Source organism: Girardinichthys multiradiatus, chromosome X (genome assembly GCF_021462225.1).
Source record: "Girardinichthys multiradiatus isolate DD_20200921_A chromosome X, DD_fGirMul_XY1, whole genome shotgun sequence".
Taxonomy (NCBI): Eukaryota; Metazoa; Chordata; class Actinopteri; order Cyprinodontiformes; family Goodeidae; genus Girardinichthys; species Girardinichthys multiradiatus.
The window spans coordinates 241,437-267,481 of NC_061817.1; the positions used below are offsets into that span (position 1 = coordinate 241,437).

The window sequence follows — 26,045 nt, forward strand, 5'->3', positions numbered from 1 at the left end:
TAGATTTGCGTTCTGTTCAAGCCATGTTTTGCTCCAGTCACGTGTCAATTAAGTTTATTCGGTTCACCTGCACCATGTTAATCAGTTTTGTGTTCCACCTGTATCATGCTCCATTTAAACACACCTTGTTCAGTTAGTCGGCGCGGAAACATTTTTCATTTTCATGCTCATGTCCTTCTGTTCACACGAAGCCTGTCTTTCCAAGCCTGCCCATGTCTGTTTTTGCCGTCACCTCCTGTGAGTGAGTTTTTTGTTATTAAATATTTTTCCATTTAACATCATGCTGCCTGCTAGTCTGCATTCTGGGTTCGTCCATTGCTCAAGCCGTAACAGAAGAAACCTCCAGCAGAACCAGAACCAGGCTCAGTGTGAGCGGCCATCTGCCACGACCGACTGGGGGTTTGAGAGAACAGAGCAGAGACACAAAAAGAACAAAGAAGCACTGATCCAGGAGTACTTTCTATGGGAAGGAAAAGTAAATGTTAATGGATGTAGCTCCTTTAGTCGTTTCACCTAGAAAGAAAGAACAGATAAACTCTGAGCCAGTTTTCAAGGTTAGAGTCTGAAAGAGAGCACATAGAGTTAGTCACAGTAGAAGCTCAGTCAGTAGCCATGTCTAGGAGAGAGAAAGGGTTAAACACTGAAAGACAGGGCTATGTGGATCATCGGTAGAGGGTGAGCATTAAGTTGTTGCCAGCAGAAGCTCGGACGATGCCCCTCTCCAGAAAGGTGTCACAGGTAGACACAGAGTCAGGCCAGGTGTAGCTTCTAGGAAGAGAAAAGAGAGAGAACATAAAGTTAGACGCTGTTGCATGCTCAGTATGAGGGATTGCTGCAAAGTCAACACCAGTGACTGTCCACTGTCTCTACATGCTCATCCAGGAGGAGGGAATGCTGCAAGACACTGACTGGATGCAATCTGCTGGGTTTCCTTAGATAGAAAAACTTTTTATCTAATTTGAATAAATAACTGAATCTGACTGAACTGTTCAATGATTAGGATTAATTGGAATGTATGTACCTGACTTTTGTGAAGTGCCTTGAGACAACATGTGTTGTGAATTGGCGCTTTATAAATAAACTGAATTGAATTGAAACAACAGCAAATAATGCAAAATTGGAGAGTAGTGTGAGAATGTAGTGAAGAGAGTGAAAGTGGTCATTATGTCCTCCAGCAGCCTAAGCCTATAGCAGCATAACTACACAGATAGCTCAGGATAACCTAAGCCACTCTAACTATAAGCTTTATCAAAAAGGAAAGTTTTAAGCCTAGCCTTAAAAGTAGACAGGGTGTCCGCCTCACGGACTAAAGCTGGAAGCTGGTTCCACAGGAGAGGAGCCTGATAACTAAAGGATCTGCCTCCCATTCTACTTCTAGAGACTCTAGGAACCACCAGTAAACCTGCAGTCTGAGAATGAAGTGCTCTGTTAGGAACATATGGACCAATCAGATCTCTGATGTATGATGGAGCTAGATCATTAAGGGCTTTATACAGGTCCTTCTCAAAATATTAGCATATTGTGATAAAGTTCATTATTTTCCATAATGTCATGATGAAAATTTAACATTCATATATTTTAGATTCATTGCACACTAACTGAAATATTTCAGGTCTTTTATTGTCTTAATACGAATGATTTTGGCATACAGCTCATGAAAACCCAAAATTCCTATCTCACAAAATTAGCATATTTCATCCGACCAATAAAAGAAAAGTGTTTTTAATACAAAAAACGTCAACCTTCAAATAATCATGTACAGTTATGCACTCAATACTTGGTCGGGAATCCTTTGGCAGAAATGACTGCTTCAATGCAGCGTGGCATGGAGGCAATCAGCCTGTGGCACTGCTGAGGTCTTATGGAGGCCCAGGATGCTTCGATAGCGGCCTTTAGCTCATCCAGAGTGTTGGGTCTTGAGTCTCTCAACGTTCTCTTCACAATATCCCACAGATTCTCTATGGGGTTCAGGTCAGGAGAGTTGGCAGGCCAATTGAGCACAGTGATACCATGGTCAGTAAACCATTTACCAGTGGTTTTGGCACTGTGAGCAGGTGCCAGGTCGTGCTGAAAAATGAAATCTTCATCTCCATAAAGCTTTTCAGCAGATGGAAGCATGAAGTGCTCCAAAATCTCCTGATAGCTAGCTGCATTGACCCTGCCCTTGATAAAACACAGTGGACCAACACCAGCAGCTGACACGGCACCCCAGACCATCACTGACTGTGGGTACTTGACACTGGACTTCTGGCATTTTGGCATTTCCTTCTCCCCAGTCTTCCTCCAGACTCTGGCACCTTGATTTCCAAATGACATGCAGAATTTGCTTTCATCTAAAAAAAGTACTTTGGACCACTGAGCAACAGTCCAGTGCTGCTTCTCTGTAGCCCAGGTCTGGGGAATGCGGCACCTGTAGCCCATTTCCTGCACACACCTGTGCACGGTGGCTCTGGATGTTTCTACTCCACACTCAGTCCACTGCTTCCGCAGGTCCCCCAAGGTCTGGAATCGGCCCTTCTCCACAATCTTCCTCAGGGTCCGGTCACCTCTTCTCGTTGTGCAGCGTTTTCTGCCACACTTTTTCCTTCCCACAGACTTCCCACTGAGGTGCCTTGATACAGCACTCTGGGAACAGCCTATTCGTTCAGAAATGTCTTTCTGTGTCTTACCCTGTTGCTTGAGGGTGTCAATAGTGGCCTTCTGGACAGCAGTCAGGTCGGCAGTCTTACCCATGATTGGGGTTTTGAGTGATGAACCAGGCTGGGAGTTTTAAAGGCCTCAGGAATCTTTTGCAGGTGTTTAGAGTTAACTCGTTAATTCAGATGATTAGGTTCATAGCTCGTTTAGAATCAGAATCAGAATCAGAATCAGAAAAGCTTTATTGCCAAGTACGTTTTTGGACATACAAGGAATTTGTTTTTGGCGTAGTCGGTGCAATACAGTACAAATTAAACAGTATAAACATATCTACAATATAATATAAATATATGTGCACAGTTTTAAGTGAGTGAGAGTAAAGAGACCCTTTTAATGATATGCTAATTTTGTGAGATAGGAATTTTGGGTTTTCATGAGCTGTATGCCAAAATCATCCGTATTAAGACAATAAAAGACCTGAAATATTTCAGTTAGTGTGCAATGAATCTAAAATATATGAATGTTAAATTTTCATCATGACATTATGGAAAATAATGAACTTTATCACAATATGCTAATATTTTGAGAAGGACCTGTATGTGAGGAGGAGAATTTTAAATTATATTCTGGATTTAACAGGGAGCCAATGAAGGGAAGCTAAAATAGGAGAAATATGATCTCTCTTTTTAATTTTCATCAGAACTCTTGCTGCAACATTTTGAATCAGCTGAAGACTTTTAACTGCATTTTGTGGACATTCTGATAGTAAAGAATTACAATAGTCCAGCCTTGAGGTAACAAATGCATGGACTAGTTTTTCAGCGTCACTCCTGGACAGGATATTTCTAATTTTGGCAATGTTCCGGAGATGAAAGAAGGAAATCCTAGAAACCTGTTTAATATGGGATTTAAATGACATGTCCTGGTCAAAGTTAACACCAAGGTTTTTTACTTTATTATCAGAGGTCAATTTAATGCCATCCAGGTGAAGTGATTGACTAAGCAGTTTCTTTTTTGAAGCAGTTTATAATGAAAAAACATGAAACAGGAAAATGGGAATTCTGTGAGGAAGATGAAACACTGGCTACGTTTACATGGACATAAGTAATCGGAATAAACGGTAGATTGGACTAAAAATGTGTCATGTAAACATGTCAGTCGGAATATTCTGATCGGATTCGGCAGGGTCGGGATGAAATTTTAATCCGATTGAGAGGGGTGGTTTATGCCCATTGACAATCGCATTGATCCTGTCAAGTAAACACTTGACAGGATCAAGTTATTCTGAATGAGGCAAACTGACATGAGTGCTCATGCGTCAACGTAACGTATTTCCACCTTAAGTGGCTAGTAGCTGGCTAGCTGCTAACAGAATATCCTGATCGGCAAGTTTACATGACACATTTTTTGTCTGATCGGCCGTTACTTATGTCCAAATAAAATCCAATTCTTTTTTGTTTTTTAATCCGAATACATTTTTATCTGATTGTGAAATTGTGAGCATGTAAACGTAGCTAATAGAACATGTAATGTACAACTTTAGAAAATATCAGAGGTAAAGAATGGAAATAATAAGGAGTCTGTAACAGGAAAAGAGACAGTGCAATATTATACATATTTTAGCAAAATATACTTTTCTTGTGAGCTATAAAAATTATTTCGTTACTTGTTGATTACTGGATTAGTTAAGAGAATATAGTTGGGGTTTTTTGTTTGTTTTGGCATGCTTGTCCTGATCTACACTCCTGACTGGATGGTGGCGGTAATGCACCAAATTGTTTGCCAACCGCCATTAAAAATTAAGAAGAAGAAGAAGCTCTGCGCTTTGTGAGGAAGTAGTGTGACTGCTGACTGTTTTGAGCTGACTTTAGTCATGCCTTACTGCAGATACTCCAGTAACAGAACCAAACATCCATTCGGCGTTCTTACTATGATGTCTCGTGTTGCTCGAGCTTTTGTTAAATCACTGCGTGATGTTGATGCAGCGTGAAGACACGTTAGTGACGCTTCTCTGCTGCTGACAGTAACGACAGAAAGGTGGGTTCATGTGGCTGACTCCAGATTTGGCTCTGCTTACTATTATTCATGTAGATGATTGGAGACAAAACTTCACAGCTGTAGAGTTAAACTAAGCTGTACCTCCACGTGCCCCGCCGCTTTATCCTCTATGTAAAGTTAAGCTTACAGTTATTACTAGACATCCCAGATTTAGACTTTTAAGTTCGATTCTGGTAGATAATGTCAAACGTTTCCCAAAAGAGGCATCATTTATAACGAATTGATTGTTGTTGTTCTTCTTCTTCTGGTGTTTAATGGCGGTTGGCATGAATCTGTAGGTGTGCATTACCACCACCACTGGTATGGAGTGTGGTTCAACATGGATTAATATCTTATATAATCAAATTCTATTAAATAATTTTGTTCTTTTTAGGAATCTTAAAATAATTTGTATATATTTGCTCCCTATGTTCTTTTGTAATGAATCTATTATACTAAACTTTTCTTTAATCCGTTCAAATTCTCTCTTCATGCTTCTTCTTTCCAGCTCATATTTCTGACACTCTATAAAAATATGTTCAATTGTTTCATCCATCCCACAGTAGTCACATTGTCCTGTGTCATGTTTATGTATTTTAAAAAGTGTATAATTAAGTTCTGTATGTCTTAATCTAAGTCTTGTTATTACCCTTTCCTCCTTTCTGCTCCTTCTTCCAGTTCTTTTTTCACCAACTGCCTTTTTGATCTTATCAAACCATCTTTCTTTTCTTTCTCCATCCCACCTTTTCTGCCATTCTTCCTTCAATTTTTGTTTGATGAAGCTCTTTGCTTTGGTTTACTTAAATGTACTGTAAAATTGATATGATTTTGCGTTGCCTTCTTAGACATCTTATCTGCCATCTCATTTCCTTTAACCCCAATATGTGCTGGAACCCATAAAAATACTATTGATAAACCCATCATTTGTAGTCTGAATAAAGTATGCTATATTTCTAGTAGAATATCTGGCCTGCTGTCTGAATGGTTTTAAACTCAATAATACTGAACTTGAATCTGAACAAATTATTGTTTTTAAAGGTTTTATGTCTTCCACCCACTGTACTGCTAAAAGTATTGCTAACATTTCTCCTGTGTATACTGATATACCATTTATGATTCATTTTCCTACTTATTTGAAATTCCGGTACTATGAATGCTATTCCTATTTTGTCATTTATTTTTGATGCATCTGTATAAATCTGAAGGTATTGATAATAATTCTTAACATATTCCTGTACTATATTTAACTCTAATATACATGTTATTTTCTTTTTTTCCATTAAAGACATACAGGGGTTGGACAATGAAACTGAAACACCTGTCATTTTACTGTGGGAGGTTTCATGGCTAAATTGGACCGGCCTGGTAGCCAGTCTTCATTGATTGCACATTGCACCAGTAAGAGCAGAGTGTGAAGGTTCAATTAGCAGGGTAAGAGCACAGTTTTGCTCAAAATATTGAAATGCACACAACATTATGGGTGACATACCAGAGTTCAAAAGAGGACAAATTGTTGGTGCACGTCTTGCTGGCGCATCTGTGACCAAGACAGCAAGTCTTTGTGATGTATCAAGAGCCACGGTATCCAGGGTAATGTCAGCATACCACCAAGAAGAACGAACCACATCCAACAGGATTAACTGTGGACGCAAGAGGAAGCTGTCTGAAAGGGATGTTCGGGTGCTAACCCCGATTGTATCCAAAAAACATAAAACCACGGCTGCCCAAATCCCGGCAGAATTAAATGTGCACCTCAACTCTCCTGTTTCCACCAGAACTGTCCATAGGGAGCTCCACAGGGTCAATATACACGGCCGGGCTGCTATAGCCAAACCTTTGGTCACTCATGCCAATGCCAAACGTCGGTTTCAATGGTGCAAGGAGCGCAAATCTTGGGCTGTGGACAATGTGAAACATGTATGGTTCTCTGATGAGTCCACCTTTACTGTTTTTCCCACATCCTGGAGAGTTACGGTGTGGAGAAGCCCCAAAGAAGCGTACCACCCAGACTGTTGCATGCCCAGAGTGAAGCATGGGGGTGGATCAGTGATGGTTTGGGCTACCATATCATGGCATTCCCTTGGCCCAATACTTGTGCTAGATGGACACGTCACTGCCAAGGACTACCGAACCATTCTTGAGGACCATGTGCATCCAATGGTTCAAACATTGTATCCTGAAGGTGGTGCCGTGTATCAGGATGACAATGCACCAATACACACAGCAAGACTGGTTTAATGAACATGAAAGTGAAGTTGAACATCTCCCATGGCCTGCACAGTCACCAGATCTAAATATTATTGAGCCACTTTGGGGTGTTTTGGAGGAGCGAGTCAGGAAACGTTTTCCTCCACCAGTATCACGTAGTGACCTGGCCACTATCCTGCAAGAAGAATGGCTTAAAATCCCTCTGACCACTGTGCAGGACTTGTATATGTCATTCCCAAGACGAATTGACGCTGTATTGGCCGCAAAAGGAGGCCCTACACCATACTAATAAATTATTGTGGTCTAAAACCAGGTGTTTCAGTTTCATTGTCCAACCCCTGTATTTACCTCTGCTTCTGATAAGATCCAAGGTGGTACAACAGCTATTGACAGTATCGGACTTATTACTGTATTTTGTATATGAAACTCTTCTATTATTTTTTTAATGATCCATCAAAACTTCTTGTCTCTTTTTTTATTTTTTCCCAGCATGGCTTCAATATCTCTCGTGTTGGATGACCCGGGTTATTGCCTTGTAAATTTATCCAGTAATTTATTGTTAATTGTGTTCTCCTCAAATCTAACGGCATTTCTCCCATTTCTACTTCGAGTAGTGTTTTAAAGGCTCCTGTACAAAGTCTTAATGCTTGATGTTGAATAATGTCTAATTTTTCCAGGTGCGTCTTTGCTGCTGAACCATATATAATACTTCCATAATCTATATTTGATCGGATCAATCCTGTATAAATTTGTTTTAACGCTTCCCTGTCTGCTCCCCAGTCACTTTCTTACATTTATCTATTATTTTCTGAATATGTATATTCCATAGAATTTTCTCATCAAACCATATTCCTAAAAATTTTATACATTTAACTTGTTCTAATTCTTGATTATATAATTACAATTTTATTTCCTCTCTTGTTTTTTTCCGTGTAAATACCATAACTTTTGTTTTCTCTACTGAGAACTTGAATCCCCATTAGAAGCCCACTCCTCTATCCTTCTTATCTCCACCTGTATTTTCTTTCTAGTTATCTTTACATTTTTCCTCTCTTTTCCATATGGCTCCATCATCTGCAAAAAGTAGATCCAAAAAACCTTCCTATTTCTTTTCCAATTTCTGTAAATATGTCGTTTATCATTATAGTGAACAATATTGGACTTATAATACTACCTTGTGGTGTTCCATTTTCTACAGTATATTTTGTTGATATTTCTTGATCTATTTTAACTTGAAGAGTTCTATTTGTTAAAAAATTTTGAATCCAGTTGAACATTTTCCCAGTAATTTTCATTTCATTTAATCATTAATCCTTCAACCCACATCATGTCATAAGCTTCTCTATGTCAAAAAATACAGCTACTACACTTTCTTTATTAACTTGCGCTCTTCTGATTTAATGTTCTAAACACAACGTTGGATCATTAATATTTCTCCCTTTTCTAAAACCACTTTGCACTTTAGTAATGTACGTGTTGCTATTCAAATAATATGTTAATTTATTATTAATCATTTTTCCATTATTTTGCATACATTTGATGTTAAAGCAATAGGTCTATAATTTTCTGGTTTTGTATTGTCTTTTCCTGGTTTAACTATTGGTACGATGATTGATTCCTTCCAGCTCTGAGGCAGCTCCTCCTCCTCTTTATTAGAGCTTTATTAGAGCTTTATTATAAAGCTCTAATAAGACATCTTTGGATGTTTCACTGAGATGTTGTATCATTGTGTGACAAATCTGATCTTTACCAGGTGCCCTTATTCTTAATTTTTCTAAGCACAGAGTTTAGTTCTGCTTTTGTAAACGGTTCATTCATTAAGTTATGTGTTTCTTCAGTGTTCTGTAGTAAATCTTTGTATTTCAGTTTTGTGGCTTCCCTCCCTTTCCTTCCCTCATCACTAATGTTACTTGAACTATGAATTTTATTGAATGTTTTAGCTAGTATTTCAGCTTTTTCTTCATCTTTTTTATATTTGTATTTTCTACTTTTAATATTGGATATCCATATTCTTTCTTAATACCATTCATTCTTTTAATTGTTTTCCATATTTTATCAATTTTTGTTTCTCTCCCTTTTGTACTACAAAAAGTCCTCCAATATTCTCTTTTTGCAGTAATAAGTTTCCTCACCATTGCTTGTTTTCTTTTATATTCAATGAGGTTCTGAAATACTGGATTTCTTTTAAATGCTTTAAATGCTTTATTTCTGAATTTTATTACTTCTCTACATTCACTGGTCCATTATGGTACCATTTTCTCATCACATCGTCTTTCCTCCTTTCTCCTTCCTCCTTTCTTTATTGAATTTTTTGCAGCTTCTATAATTATCTTACAAACACATTATATTATTTACATCCATTTTCATGTCTATTTTTCCTAGATTTTTGTTCACTGAGATATTGAAATTTAATCCAGTCTGCCTTATTAAAATTCCATATATTTATTTTTACATTCTTAATGTTTAATGTTAGTCCTGTTCTGATCTTAATAGGATAATGATCACTACCTATTGTTGTATTTTTATCAGTATCCCACTCACCTATACCAGCTAACGAATTTGATACCAAAGTTAAATCAATTGCTGACTCTGTTCCTGTTCTTACATTAATTCTTGTACCCCTTCCATCATTAAGACATACTAAATTTTTTGTTTCTATTACTTCTTCTATAACTTGTCCGTTTTTATCATTACATTTTCCCCATATTGTGCTATTAGCATTAAAGTCCCCGCACCATATTATTCTCCTCCAGATATTCCAACATCTCTTCCATCCACTCCATTGATAATGTTTTACATGGATTATAAAATTAATTATCTTACATTTTCCTTCTTTCTCCCAAATTTCAACAACTATATACTCTAAATCTTTACCTTTTCCTAATATTTGATATTGTACTCTGTCCTTTATAAATATCGCACACCCTCCTCCATTTCCTTCTTATACAACCATACCCATTAATAACAAAATCTAATGTTGGTTTTAACCATGTCTCCTGTACACAAATCACCTCTGGTTTCTCTTCAAGTTTATTAATATACCCTTTCAGTTCCTGTCCATTAGCTATCAGACTTCTAGCATTCCACTGTAATATTCTCATATATTATCAGCTGAGGTTCCTGGTCTCCCCTCTGTTTCCAACCTCTTATTGATGTTCTCCCAAGATCCCTCTTTGAAACCTAGAAATTTTTCTGCTCCTCTCACAATTATTTTAATTTTTTCAGTTTTATGTTTGGCCTGGTCAGTGCAATTGATGACGTAAGCAATGAATTGTATTAATTTTTCTACCGATAACTCAATATTCTCCTCTGTTTGCAGTTTTTGAGGAATTTGTCTCTCTTTTTGTTCCACCTCTCTTATCTTTTGTTCTTTCACACTTTTGACTGCTTCAGCATAACTTGTGTTTTTGCTCACCTTAATATGTTGGATTTCCTTTGCTGTTTTTCTCACCTCACATCCTCCACATGTAACCCTATGTTGACCTCCACAGTTAAATTTTCCTGCACTTCTTTACAGTCTTCAATCTTGTGATTTTCTCCACACTTTGCACACCTCTGCTTTCCTTAGCAAACTGCTGCTATGTGTCCATATCTCTGGCATTTGTAACATCTAAGTGGTGGAGGGATGTATGGTCTTACTTGGAAGCTCAAGAATCCTATTTTTATGTTTTCTGGCAAGATTGTTTCTGCAAATTCAGTCATCACTAACAGACTTCCTACTCTTTCTCCGTTAACAGTTTTTGATAACCTTTTCAGCGAGTTTACTTTTGCACCAGTAATGCTTCTTTTTATTTTGTCTAAATCTTCATCCTGAGGGATACCAAAAATCACCCCCCGGATTGATTTATTTTCTCCTAAGATCTTTCTCTTTGCAACCATTTTTTTCCCAATGCTTTCTACATGTAGAGCCTTCATTTTTCGTTCTTCATTTTTATACGTCACTAATAAGTTTCCGTCTCTTAATACTTTCACCATTTCTACATCTCCTATTTTCTTTTTTATTTCTCTAGAAATCACTATCAGGTTAGGTTATTGTGCTCATCCTCATTCCTTAATTTTATTAGTATTTTAAATTCTTTCTTCAGTATTTTCCTTCTAACTATTCTCTCTTCATCCGAGCTGCTTCCTTCCAACTCTCGCTTGTTACCCTGACTTTCAAACATCCCTCCTTCCTCCTTTTTCCCACGTCCTCTTCCTTTCCCCCTACGTACCGGTGTCCATCCCTCAAAATCCATATCTTCCCCTTCTCCTGCCTGTCCTTCCATCCGAACCGTTCACATACCAGTTTATGCCTTATTCCGCCGTTTTCAGTATGAAAGCAAGTTTATCCAGTAAGTCAAAAGAAAGCTGGATCGAGCTTGTCAAGTTTCCTCCTCCGAGCAGTAGCCACAGCCCGCGTGGGTAAGTTCCAAGGAAATTACCAATCAAAATCCGAATTCTTCGTGTCGTAGCCTAGTCACTCAAAAATCGAGATCTCTCTAAGCAACTCATCGGGCTGAACAAACATCCTGACTCTGTTTCTCGCGCCATCAATTGATTGTTCACATAAGACCGGACCGGAAGAAAGCGACTCCGGAAATGCACCATGTTGATAGTATACCGGTCTCGTTCGAAATTATCTGTTCCCCGTGTCAAGAGCGAGCGCTGCAGCCATAGAGGCGGACCAGACAGTATTCACAGCTTTTCTGATCAACTTGTCGGTAAAAAGACAAAACGTAATCATGTCAAGATTGTTCACTACTTTAATTTTTTTTTTATTCATAACTCCTAGACCAAACCAAATAAATAAAAAATAAACCTGGTCTTGTGAGTTTTTGTAACATAGCCTCAAGTTGTTTTTTTAATCGCCGAGAGAATGCAGGTCTTTGTCAACTTGTGTCATGTTCACTTTAACCTGACAGACATCAGTCAGCCACCAAACACTCTTTTACAACACGTCGTGTTTATAAAAAAAAAAATTCATTACTGATATAAAACAATGGAAGCTCACTCTGCTGAATACAAACAATCAGCCGCCCTAATCAGATGAGTGTAGTTTATTATTCTGGTAAATCGTTCCCCCCTCATAACATGGGAACAAATTACCTTACAGACAAGTTTTTTACTGTGTTCTTTACTCTCATCATGGACAACAAGTCCTGTGAATTTAGAAACATTTGCTCTTTATTTGCCAAAGGTACGGGGGGAACAGAATACTTCAGATGGCTGAAATGTTCTGTTCCCCCCTCATAACATGGAAACAAATTATTGTAAAATATGACAATGATTGGATTCATGAAATATATTTCTAGAAGCTAATTTTTGATCGGTAATGTCTGATGTTTTGTTTAAAATAATCACCTCTAGCAGATATATTATTTAAGTACATATGAGAACATATTTACTCTTTAAAAAGAGAAAACAAAACATTTACTGTAACATCAAAGGGGAACAGAATATTTCAGCCTGACCTCGTAATGTTTTGTTACCCCATGGGACAGGGATTAACCAATCATCTTATGTTTTGGGTCGGTCATTCCTCACATCATACACAACTATCCTTGTGAACGTGGACACATTTGCTCTTTATTTGCCAGAGTTACGGGGGGAACAGAATATTTCAGCCATCTGAAATATTCTGTTCCCCCCTCATAACAAAAAAACAAATTAATTTACCGGAATCATGGATGTTACATCTAGTGAATTTAGAGACTTTCCTTCCCATAGTTACCTTTTTATCTGGAAAAAGTTGTAAAGAAAAATATCAAGCTTATTTTTCAAAATGTAATTTATTAACTTTTAGAAAAAGTCTAAACAAACAAGCACAACACAGCAAAGCGCCTCTGAATGATGCCATTTATTTTTCCCACCAACCCATTAGTTTGTGGATGATAATGAGAGCACAGACTCCTTTTGATGTTTAAGAGTTTGCAAACTTAGATCAAAAAATAGATCTGAGAAAATAGACTGCATATTTAAACAACATCTAAAGGAAGAAATTCAAAATGTTGCATTTCTTTTAAGAGATTAAAAATAAATGCTTACGAAATTGACAAACTGCCATGGTCAGTCAAATTTCTTTTGGGCTTCAAACTGATGCACAAACTTTATAATGCACTCAGTAACTTCTGGGGCGTACTTTGTCTTAAGTGGGCAAGCCTGTGGCCACTTCGTACTGGTGTCCTCACTTTGTTTCAGCCAGTTTTCCAATGAGGTCCAGTTTAACTTATTCAAAAGGACGGGAAATCTTAAATAAAAAAATTAATCAATTAATGAATAAAAAATAATAAAATAGGGGCACGCTTTTGAGTACTGCTTTGTTAGAAAAAAATTATAGCTTTTTGACATGTGAATCTTCTCGTGTAAATAAAAATCAGTTAATCCATTTTCTACATCAACTCGTTCCAGATGTCTACCCCTAGTGAGAACACACAGAAAACAGGACAAACAACTGCTGATACTCACCTATAGAGCCAATTTAGAGTCAAGAGTTAACCAAACCTATCCTATCATAAGTAGACCCATAGGTAGGACATCCAAACCTCACACCGAAAATACCTTAATACCAAACATCCTTGTATGTTGAGGCCACTGGGCTTACCTCCACACTATTATGAAGTCTCACTAAAAGTGCTTCTTTTTACTTTCAATTAGTTTACCTGTATGGGAGTGTACTCTGATGGCTGTTTCAGGGCTTGGGCACTGGCCTGACAGGATGAGTACTCAGAGACCTGTAAAATTATTTAAAGACAAAATCAAAAAAGAATTTAACACATGTAAAGTAGACATTATTGGTCAACTACAGATCCTTCTCAAAATATTAGCATATTGTGATAAAGTTCATTATTTTCCATAATGTCATGATGAAAATTTAACATTCATATATGTTAGATTCATTGCACACTAACTGAAATATTTCAGGTCTTTTATTGTCTTAATACGGATGATTTTGGCATACAGCTCATGAAAACCCAAAATTCCTATCTCACAAAATTAGCATATTTCATCCGACCAATAAAAGACAAGTGTTTTTAATACAAAAACGTCAACCTTCAAATAATCATGTACAGTTATGCACTCAATACTTGGTCGGGAATCCTTTTGCAGAAATGACTGCTTCAATGCGGCGTGGCATGGAGGCAATCAGCCTGTGGCACTGCTGAGGTCTTATGGAGGCCCAGGATGCTTCGATAGCGGCCTTTAGCTCATCCAGAGTGTTGGGTCTTGAGTCTCTCAACGTTCTCTTCACAATATTCCACAGACTCTCTATGGGGTTCAGGTCAGGAGAGTTGGCAGGCCAATTGAGCACAGTGATACCATGGTCAGTAAACCATTTACCAGTGGTTTTGTCACTGTGAGCAGGTGCCAGGTTGTGATGAAAAATTAAATCTTCATCTCCATAAAGCTTTTCAGCAGATGGAAGCATGAAGTGCTCCAAAATCTCCTGATAGCTACCTGCATTGACCCTGCCCTTGATAAAACACAGTGGACCAACACCAGCAGCTGACACGGCACCCCAGACCATCACTGACTGTGGGTACTTGACACTGGACTTCTGGCATTTTGGCATTTCCTTCTCCCCAGTCTTCCTCCAGACTCTGGCACCTTGATTTCCGAATGACATGCAGAATTTGCTTTCATCCGAAAAAAGTACTTTGGACCACTGAGCAACAGTCCAGTGCTGCTTCTCTGTAGCCCAGGTCAGGCGCTTCTGCCGCTGTTTCTGGTTCAAAAGTGGCTTGACCTGGGGAATGCGGCACCTGTAGCCCATTTCCTGCACACGCCTGTGCACGGTGGCTCTGGATGTTTCTACTCCAGACTCAGTCCACTGCTTCCGCAGGTCCCCCAAGGTCTGGAATCGGCCCTTCTCCACAATCTTTCTCAGGGTCCGGTCACCTCTTCTCGTTGTGCAACGTTTTCTGCCACACTTTTTCCTTCCCACAGACTTCCCACTGAGGTGCCTTGATACAGCACTCTGGGAACAGCCTATTCGTTCAGAAATGTCTTTCTGTGTCTTACCCTCTTGCTTGAGGGTGTCAATAGTGGCCTTCTGGACAGCAGTCAGGTCGGCAGTCTTACCCATGATTGGGGTTTTGAGTGATGAACCAGGCTGGGAGTTTTAAAGGCCTCAGGAATCTTTTGCAGGTGTTTAGAGTTAACTCGTTGATTCAGATGATTAGGTTCATAGCTCGTTTAGAGACCCTTTTAATGATATGCTAATTTTGTGAGATAGGAATTTTGGGTTTTCATGAGCTGTATGCCAAAATCATCCGTATTAAGACAATAAAAGACCTGAAATATTTCAGTTAGTGTGCAATGAATCTAAAATATATGAATGTTAAATTTTCATCATGACATTATGGAAAATAATGAACTTTATCACAATATGCTAATATTTTGAGAAGGACCTGTAGAGTTTCAAATTGGTAATACAAATTGGGCTTACTCATTTTTCTAAAATTGAAACATTTTAGCATCTAGTAATAAAGAAACTTGTTTAGTTTGTTCATGGTGCTTATCTATAATACCCATTTCTTGATGTCAACAGACATTCCTGGCCAATAAAACCTCCTTGAGATGGCATCTATTGTTTTACATGCCAGCCCTACAGGGCCACAATGTGCCCCTGTAGGGCTGGCATGGAAGTCCACAAAGACTCTTTCTGCTTCCCCAGCACCTTTTAATAACATTGACCTTTGTTGATGCAAGACTGCCTGTGTGTCTTACATACAGTGTATATAAAAAGTCTACACACCCCTGTTCAAATGCCAGGTTTTCATGATGTTAAAAAATGACAGCAAGACAAATAATTTCACAACTTTTTCCACTTTTAATGTGACCTATACATCTGTACAATGCAATTGAAAAACAAACTGAAACCCTTAAATGGGACAAATATAAAATAAAAAACTTTAAATAACCTGGTTGCATAATTATGCTCACCCTCAAACTAATACTTTGTTGCAGCATATGTGGCCTTTATTACAGCACTGTCTTTTTGGGTAGGAGCCTATTAGCATGGCACATCTTGATGTGGCAATACTTGCCCACTCTTCTTTGCAAAACCGCTCCAAATCTGACAGTTGTAATTGCCTGTAATACAATATTATTATTAAAAGTGAAGCAGAATGTACTCTTTGCCTAACAGGGTCCATCCGGACCACAAACATAAAGCATCTGCTCGCAGAACAACTTCTAAATAAGCCTTCAGCATGCGTAATTACCCACTCAGAGGCGCCCAGCGCAAATTAACACATAGGAGAGATAACCTCGTCAGGGTAGAGGCTGCAATGACAAACCTGCTGCTGTGAATAGTGACGACAAAAGTTACCAACTGTAACAGTCCAGAAAAGCAGGAGGAGAACGGAACAGAAGGAAAAAATCAGCAACTGGATCATTCATAATGATGCAGCAACAACGTCTGCATGTTTCAAGCAACACAATAGAGAGGGTCTGTTTGCTTTTCCTCTTGTTCCGCTGGAGGCACTAGCAGCCAGCCAGTAGCACACGCAATTTCCCCATTTAAATAGGGCGGTCTGCACCTTTTTGTACCTATTATCCATTACAATTTGTTTTGTAGAGGCAAGTTAGAGTTCCTTATTTGGGATCTTTGAAGATCAGAGACAAAGTGTGATCACCTAGATAGAAGCAGCAGTTTTCGTAGCTTACTGCTCTTGAGCAGACAGGTATTCTGCGTTAGCACAAAGTCAAGCTCTAAAGATACACGCAATGGCGATCAATCTAGGCATAGTTATTAGACGACTTGGAAACAATCTCAAGTTCATCATTTTAGAATGAAACATTTTATTGACAAATAAATATTGCAGATGTGTAAAACCAGAAAGGTTTCATAGTATAACTGTATTCGCACACACTATTACTTTAATGAAAGTGATAGGTGATGTTTTTTAAATCCTGCTTTACACTGGGTGATTATTGCGTCTTATAGTGTTCCCACAGTCATAAAAAGTCAAATGTGAAAACAGAGTAGGAAAAATGTTAGTATTTTCAGTATTTAGTCCTTGTTGCATTGACATTTCTTTTAAAATAAAACATTCTTAAGGTGCGTTCACACCGAACATGGTTTTAGAATTTTGCACCAGGTCTGAAGACCTGTCTTGCACAAAGCCTTTCCTTGTGAAAGAATTGTAAGAAAGTCTCCAGTCATGAGCTTAAATTGTTGATCTTAGGTCAAACATTGGGACACCAACCGCTGAGTTAGCTCTCTTAAGACCAAGGACAACCTACAACAAATATCGAGCAGTGTCAGAAATTTCCTGGTAAGATTGTGTAGTGTTACCTCGGCCTTAGCCAAACTCAAGATTTTAATACTCTCGTATCAGCTCGTATGTTCTGACATCTTCTGGACAGTTATGAGATTGCCAATGTATGCTTTGTCCAAACAGTACAATTGTCTCTGACTTAAATGAAGAAAAATCATAGTGGCCAGTGAGGGACAGGTGGGGGAGGGCTGATACTGCACTGCTCTGTACTTCGTATAGCCTAAAAAACACTTGGTCCCTCTGGCACTTTCTATAGCATTTCAAAAGGACTTTAAACCATACAATTTATTCATTTATGATATAAACTTTTTGTGGTTTTGTAACTGCGAAATGTTGGCATGCTTTGATACTGCCAACTGACTTAGGCCTTATTGCCGAGTGGATGTCTCAAACTGTGATAAGAGGTGTGGGTCAGAAATATATAAGTTGGGGTTTGACCACACAGGGCTCTAAACGTAAGGACGTAAATTTGAAAATTAATTCTAAAATATCAAAAGCCAGTGTAAAGAGATTAAAACTTGAGTAATGTGCTTTTTCTTTTGTGTGTTGGTTAAAATCCTAGCAGCAGCTATGATGATTATTCATGAAATAAAAGCATGAATAATTATCTCAGCTTTTGATACCAGAGTTTGAGAAATATTCCTTAGGTGGAAAACAAAAATTTCCTGACTAATCCACGAGAACAGCACTTCAACAACATGGCAGAGTCAAAAACATTACCTAGGTTTCTGATGTTTGGTTTGGCCGAGGAGGTCATTATAACAAGGTGTTGCTTAACATGAGTTATTCTGTTCTCATGGACAACAAAAAGGGTTTTTCAATTCAATTCAGTTTTATTTATATAGCGCCAAATCACAACACATGTTGTCTCAAGGCACTTCACAAAAGTCAGGTTCATACATTCCAATTAGTCCTAACCATTGAACAGTGCAGTCAGAGTTATCTAAGGAAACCCAGCAGATTGCATCCAGTCAGTGACTTGCAGCATTCACTCCTCCTGGATGAGCATGTAGAGACAGTGGACAGTCACTGGCGTTGACTTGGCAGCAATCCCTCATACTGAGCATGCATGTAGCGACAGTGGAGAGGAAAAACTCCCTTTTAACAGGAAGAAACCTCCAGCAGAACCAGAACCAGGCTCAGTGTGAGCGGCCATCTGCCACGACCGACTGGGGGTTTGAGAGAACAGAGCAGAGACACAAAAAGAACAAAGAAGCACTGATCCAGGAGTACTTTCTATGGGAAGGAGAAGTAAATGTTAATGGATGTAGCTCCTTTAGTTGTTTCACCTAGAAAGAAAGAACAGATAAACTCTGAGCCAGTTTTCAAGGTTAGAGTCTGAAAGAGAGCACTTATTTACAGTAGAAGCTCAGTCAATTTCCATGTCTAGGAGAGAGAAAGGGTTAAACACTAAAAGACAGGGCTATGTGGATCATCTGTAGAGGGTGAGCATTAAGTTGTTGCCAGCAGAAGCTCGGACGATTCCCCTCTCCAGAAAGGTGTCACAGGTAGACACAGAGCCAGGCCAGGTGTAGCTTCTAGGAAGAGAAAAGAGAGAACAAAGTTAAAAGCTGAAATAACAGCAAATAATGCAAAATTGGAGAGTAGTGTGAGAATGTAGCGAAGAGGGTGAAAGTGGTCATTATGTCCTCCAGCAGCCTAAGCCTATAGCAGCATAACTACACAGATAGTTTCAGTTCAGATGGTTTAGTTAAACGGCGCTTATTTACAACAATGTCATCACAAGGCACCCCACATAGGGTCCCTTTGATGGTCATTGTTATACTAAAAACCACAATGATTGGGGATACCTTTCTCTGTCAGACTGATTATAACCATTGGAAAAGAGAAGGGGTCATACAGGTAGCAGAAATGGAGGGTGTGTTTGCACCTCAACCATAACTGAGCCGGTTTAGGCTAAACCTGACTCCCCCTTACTCCATCCAACAGGGAGGGAGGAAGTCTCCCTGATAAATTAAGCCACTCTAACTATAAGCTTTATCAAAAAGGAAAGTTTTAAGCCTAGCCTTAAAAGTAGACACGGTGTCTGCCTCACGGACTAAAACTGGGAGCTGGTTCCACAGGAGAGGAGCCTGATAACTAAAAGATCTGCCTCCCATTCTACTTCTAGAGACTCTAGGAACCACCAATAAACCTGCAGTCTGAGATCAAAGTGCTCTGTTAGGAACATATGGACCAATCAGATCTCTGATGTATGATGGAGCTAGATCATTTCCAATGTTGTCTCACTTGCTAAGGACGAAGTAATCATCTTCGGGAGTATGTCAAAGATTTAATTTTTAATAGAATCAATTTTATTTAAGAAGAATTATTTAAGAAGCTCTGACTGAAACTCTTCAAACAGGTCATTGCTGTATAAATGTTCACACATTTGATTAGCAACTATTTTCTCAAGAATTTTAGATAAGAATGGAAGATTGGATATAGGTCTGTAATTTTTTAAGTCATCTCGATCAAGCGAAGGTTTCTTAAGTAAAGGTTTAATTACAGCTAACTTAAAAGCCTGTGGTTCTGATCCATTTACTAAAGATAGATTAATCATATCTAAAATTTGGCTGGTAATCAGAGGGAACACTTCCTTAAATAATTTGGTTGAGATTGGGTCTAACATACAAGTTGAAGGTTTAGATGAAGCTAATATTTCTGATAACTCAGGAAGCTCCACAGGATCAGAACAGTCCAAACACAGATCAGGTTCTGCAGTTATTTCCAATGTTGTCTCACTTGCTGAGGATGAAGTAATCATCTTCGGGAATATGTCAAAGATTTTATTTTTAATAGAATCAATTTTATTTAAGAAGAATCCCATAAAGTCATGGCTGCTAAGAGCTAAGGGAATGGATGGCTCAACAGAGCTATGACTCTGTGTAAGTTTAGCAACTGTACTAAAGAGAAACCTATGATTATTCTTGTTCTCTTCTATTAATGATGAGAAATAAGCTGTTCTGGCTTGGAGAAGTGTCTTTTTATACAACAGTAGGCTATTTTTCCAGATTAAGTAGGAATCCTCTAGGTGTGTAGAGCGCCATTTTCTCTCCAATTTTCTAACATTGTGCTTTAAACTATGCAGCTCTGAATTAAACCAAGAAGCCTGCCTCCTATGAATAATTACCTACTTTTTCAAGGGGGCTGCATTGTCTAATGCATCACGCAATGATGAAGTAACACTATGAACAAGAGAATCAATTTGTGAAGGGGCAGAAACAGAATTATTGCCCTCCACTGTATTTTTCAGTGATAATGAGGAACTTAAAAGTGGAACAGATTCTTTAAAGGTTGTTACAGCATTGTCTGATAATGGTCTACTATAATGACATTTTCTTTCAGGTGTGGAGTACTCGGTTAAATTAAACTTAAAGGTTATTAAGAAATGGTCAGACAGGACAGGGTTATGAGAAAATATTGTTATGTCTTTACACTCAATGCCATATATCAGCACAAGGTCCAGAGAATGAAGACAAAGGTGGGTGGGTTTGTTAATGTTTTGAGCAAAGCCAAGTGAGTCTAAGATAGCATTAAACGCTATATTTAGGCTATCACTTTCAGTGTCAGCATGAATGTTAAAATCCCCCACTATAATAACTTTATCTGTATTTAACACTAAATTAGATAAAAGGTCTGAAAACTGATCTAAAAATTGAGAGTAAGGGCCTGGTGGACGGTACAAAACAACAAACAGAAGAGGTTGTAGTGTTTTGCAATTTGGATGAGGAAAACTAAGGATTAAATATTCAAGAGTTGTAGCTATTGATTGGTCTGGAACTAATCAATAAATCGGACTGAAAGATGGTTGCTACTCCTCCTCCTCGCCCAGTATTTCGAGGAATGTGAAAATTAAAATAATTAGTAGGAGTTGACTCATTTATAGTAACATAATCCTCTTGCTGCAGCCAGGTTTCTGTTAGGCAAAATAAATCAATCTGATTGTCACAAATCAGGTCACTAACTAGCAAAGTCTTTGAAGAGAGAGATCTTATGTTCAGTAAGCCACATTTAATTGTTTTATTTTTATTTTCAGTCTGAGTTGTGTTTATTTTTATGAGATTTTCCTGATTTCCTCCTTTTAGATTATTTTTTAACCTATTCAATTTTGGCCATGGGTGAGACACTGTCTTAATAGGGTAATGGCTGGGTAGCAGTACAGAAGCTGCAGAGAGGAGTGTTAAACTATGACCCTGCTTCCTGGTCTGAACCCTGGGTTGTCAGAGTTTCAGTCTTATCAGAGTTAATCTGCAAGCAGTTGTCATTGAGCCACTGTTTGATACTACTAATACAGTTTATCAAGGAGGATAACTTTAAATATTCAGTTGGCTTAAAGGAATAGTACAACTGAATTTTATCAGCTTATAAATGATAAGACAGATCAGAAAATTGTGTGATTATTAGGCCTAGAGGGAAAATGCACAAAAGAGAATAGGTCCCAAGACTGAGCTCTGTGGCACCCCACATGGCAGGCTCTTGAGCCTGAAATGACCTAGGGCCTCATGTACGAAGCGTATTTATGCACGAAAATTTTGTGGCACAATGACTGACTGACTGTTTTGGGCTGCACGGTGGCGCAGTTGGTAGCACTGTTGCCTTGCAGCAAGAAGGTCCTGGGTTCGATTCCCGGCCTGGGGTCTTTCTGCATGGAGTTTGCATGTTCTCCCCGTGCATGCGTGGGTTCTCACCGGGTACTCCGGCTTCCTCCCACAGTCCAAAGACATGCCTGTTAGGTTAATTGGTCACTCTAAATTGACCTTAGGTGTATGAATGAGTGTGTGCTTGGTTGTTTGTGTGTTGCCCTGCGATGGACTGGCGATCTGTCCAGGGTGTACCCCGCCTCTCGCCCATAGACTGCTGGAGATAGGCACCAGCTCCCCCGCGACCCACTATGGAATAAGCGGTAGAAAATGACTGACTGACTGACTGACTGTTTTACGCATAACTCGGCATGTGTGCGGAAATCCACACAAATTTTTGACTTGCCGTGAAAATGTGCGGAATGTGCGCAATCGACAGTAATAAAGTACAGAGAACTAAAACTCACCTAAATACACTGAAATTTGACACCATACAATTTCATTTATTTGACGGGGCATCAAACCTGATGTTTTTTCATGAGTTTGAGCTTTTTATGGTGTAAACCCAAGCAATGAAACTAAATCACATTGAGCCTCATACAGTAACATAACACACCTTAGTCCGAATGTAAACTATGAAACTTCCTCTGTTTTAGTCACCTGTAGATGGAAATGCACATTGGTCTGTGCGTTGAGGAGCATAAAATGCATGTTAATAATCTAAAGGGAACTCTCATTCTTAGCGAAAAAGAAAAATGTGTCGGGTCAACAGTTTAATTCCAAACGGGTCAGGTTTGATTATTCCTAAGGTGGACAAGGTGTAGACAATCACACATGACCATAAATAGCTGCGTAAAGTTGCACGTAATTGTGGATAGATGGTAGCTTTGTCATCGTTCGTGGAGGACCTCCCAGATGAAAGAAGTCGGAGGGAGCTTTTTTCAGAGATTTTAATTATCTGCTGGCAAATGATGATGCTTAGCTTATTAGCTGATTTAGATTGCCCAAGGCAATTATTTTGGAGATCTGCATGGGGCTGGGCTCAGCGTTACAGCGGGAAAATAGGAGGAACCAGGGGTCACCAGTGCCAATTCAAGTTCTCACTACGCTGCTGTCCTTTCAATCGGCGCTTTTCAGAGGGAGCTGACTGACAGGTCATGTATTTAACAGTCATCCCTGACCCAGGCCATGCCAGCCATATGGGACGGCCTCATTCGTATGTTGCTCAGATATAAAAAGTTCCCCTAACTGTGGTTCTCATTTGCAGCGAGGAGCTTATTTCTGAATGTAATCAGAGCTATGAACTGCACTCATACTGCTATAAGGGCCCCACTTGGAAATGAATATGCTTTTGTGAATAGAAAGCATTTTTATTTAATATATGTGCAACCTGTTTCTGAGGCGGAAATGTGTCTTACTAATGCAATGGCTCATTTGCTTCCTCGACTCATGATTCTTTTATACTACAAAAATAATTAGGCCCGAGCAGGAAAACTGCAAGGACCTATTGTAATCGCTCAAATTCTTATTCTTTCTTTTTTCCGTTGCGTGTTTGCGGGGCAATATAGGGACTTTGCCAAGCCCCTAGATGCACACGCTTTTACCCAAAATTGTCCCCCGCGTAAAATTCTTGTTCCATAATGTTGTTGTCAGTGGGCGTGGCCAAACCACTTAGCCACACCCCCAAACGTGAGATAGGCCCAACTGTAAGTCGTGGAGATCTGAAATTTGGCACACTGCTAGAGCTCCTCAAACCAAGAAAAAAAGTCTCTTGGGGGTATGCCCTAAAACGTACAGGAAGTCGGCCATTTTGGATTAAAGGCCGATTTTTGCCCATTTTTCACTTTTACTCACCTCGAACTTTAACGAACACCTCCTATGGATTTTAAGCTATCGCCTTCATATTTGGTCAACATGCAGATAAGGGATGGGGGATTAAAAGTGATCAAAATCGTGAGTTTTTGAGCATGTTTAGGGGGCATGGCCGGGGCACAAACTTGGCGTTCGCGCCAAAAGTGAGAAATTGCAATAACTTTCCCAAAAAAAATACAAATCACACCAAAGTTGGCAGCAAGGAGGACCTTCGGGTTCCCGACGATCCTATGGGGTCATATGCTGACATCATCAAAGCCACGCCCCCTCAGAACCGGAAGTCACTTTTTTCACTTGGAAAGGTGCCTCTCTGACCCTCTTGACCCAATCAACTTGAAAGTGTGTCAGAAGACAGACAACTAGTGGGTCTAACTTTGTTTGAAGCACAGTAACTTTTCATAAAAGGGCGTGGCCGTGGCGGCGCCGCGAAGTCAGACGTCACGCCATGGCCATACGTTTGGCTCTAATTTCCACATAGATCATCTGATCTGCACCAAATTTAATGTGATTGATCCTTGTCCAGTCCCCAACAACGATCTGATGACATATTAGGTGGGCGTGGCCTAATCCGTCCACAGCGCCCCCTACAAAATTAGAAAAAATCAGCCCCAAGCCATGCTTTGACCGAGGAATCTGAAATTTTGTACACATATGTAACTTCTCAGGACCTACAAAAAACTCTATTGGAGCATTGGTCCAAACGCAACAGGAAGTCGGCCATTTTGGATTGAAGTTGCCATTTTGACATTTCAAGTGGATCCGTAATCAGAGCTATGAACTGCACTCATACTGCTATAAGGGCCCCACCTGGAAATGAATATGCTTTTGTGAATAGTAAGCATTTTTATTCCGAAGGTGAGGTGAGGTTTTATTTTGCCGTGGCGGTGCGCCACAATCAATTACATGTAGCCCTGGTGTTGTTCTGGGTACCTAGTCGGCCACTCAGTCAGCTTCCATCGTATTCTAAACTCAGATGGGAGGCCATCTAGTCAACCCCTGAAGCTTGGTCAAAACTGGGTGATAAACAAAATTGATCAACAGGGTTGTGATCCCCAACATAACCACAAGTCAACACCAGAATGGTGCAAAACAGAGCAACTAGTCAAAGTCCGGATCTTAACCTGATTCAAATGCTGTGTTTGGGGCTCTAAGATAACTGTGCTGAAACAAATGTCTGCAAACTTCAATGAACCTAAGTAACAACGGAAAGAAAAGTGGGTAAAAATTTCTCCACAATAATGTGAGGGACCTGATGAAGTCGTACAGAAAAAATTTACTTTGTTTTCAGCATGACTGTACAAGAGCCACATACAAAAGGTGGAAGTTTTTTATTGGTTAGGAAAATAATTTGTTGTTGTTACTTTGAAAATTTTACTTAAGAGTGTATTAATTCTTATTATCTGATTATCTTTCAAGAAAATTTGGTCTCAAACATGTTGGTTGTTGTGCAGCAGGCATGGCAGAGGCCGGAGCCCATCTAACCTCGACGGCTGTTAATGAGCAGCCATCCATCTTTGAAGTACTGGCACAGGAGTCTCTGATGGAAGCGGTCAGGCCTGCATTGAGACATGCGGTCAAGGTGAGGCTAAATATGAACACACACTGTCAGTTAGTACCAGAGCTTTATGATTTTATGTCCCATCATTTTTTTATTATCCTGCTGCATCAACTCTTTCAGGTTCTGGCTGAATCCAACCCATCCTGCTTTGGGTTTCTGTGGAAACGCTTTGATGAGCTCTATATGCTGCTGGATGTCCTCCTGCAGAACCATTTCCTGTCCAACTGCAGTGCCTCCTTCTCTGAAAACTTCTATGGACTAAAGAGAGTCTCAGACAGGCAGGGCCTTACTGCTCACCTGGGCTTGTGCAGGAGTTCCCGCTTGCGGTCGCTGCTACTCCTGTTCCTTGTGCCATACCTGCGGGCCAAGCTGAAGGTGATGCTGGCTCAGCAAAGGGAGGAGGAAGACTTCTCTATCAGACTGGCACAAACCAGAAACCAGAGGTTTTTCCGAGCAGCAGTGGCAGCGTACCCTTATGTCAGCTCGGCCTGGCAGGCCTGGAACTTCTGCCAGCAGCTGCTTTTTGTTTTCGGAGTCAGCAGGACCCACAGTCCCCTACTGTGGTTGGCCAATGTCAGACTGGCACGGCTCAACACTCAAGACCTCAGAGATATGGAACGGAATATCAGCAACACTCAGAAACTGGCAGATGGGAGGTACGTGATCCATTTTGGATTTTCAGGGTTATGTGTTGCAGGAGTGGATTTTTCACACAGTGAACAATACAAACTGATAACAATGTACGAATACAATGATAAAGTTTCTGAACAGTTTTGAAAAGTGTTGAAAGATATCATTAGACAAGTATTTTTCATGTTTGGAGAAGTATGGGAAAGATTTCTGTTTCTATATATTATTCTATAAAGGTTGTATTAATCCATCAATCTA

At 39.4% G+C, this 26,045-nt stretch overlaps 1 protein-coding gene across 3 annotated transcripts in view; it reads left to right on the forward strand.

Annotated features, from left to right (window-relative positions):
* The first annotated feature begins 4,429 nt into the window (after positions 1-4,429).
* The window catches only part of LOC124862530 (peroxisome assembly protein 12-like), a 30,106-nt gene continuing 8,490 nt past the window's right edge, over positions 4,430-26,045 (forward strand). Inside the window, exons 1-3 of one of the 3 annotated variants that reach the window (XM_047356505.1) lie at positions 4,430-4,674; positions 25,054-25,178; positions 25,278-25,813. In XM_047356505.1, coding sequence (XP_047212461.1) covers positions 25,056-25,178; positions 25,278-25,813 — 659 coding nt within the window. In that variant the 5' untranslated portion in view covers positions 4,430-4,674; positions 25,054-25,055. Of the gene's footprint in view, positions 4,675-25,050; positions 25,814-26,045 lie in introns of all 3 variants that reach the window. The other 2 variants (XM_047356504.1, XM_047356503.1) reach the window with 2 other exon arrangements.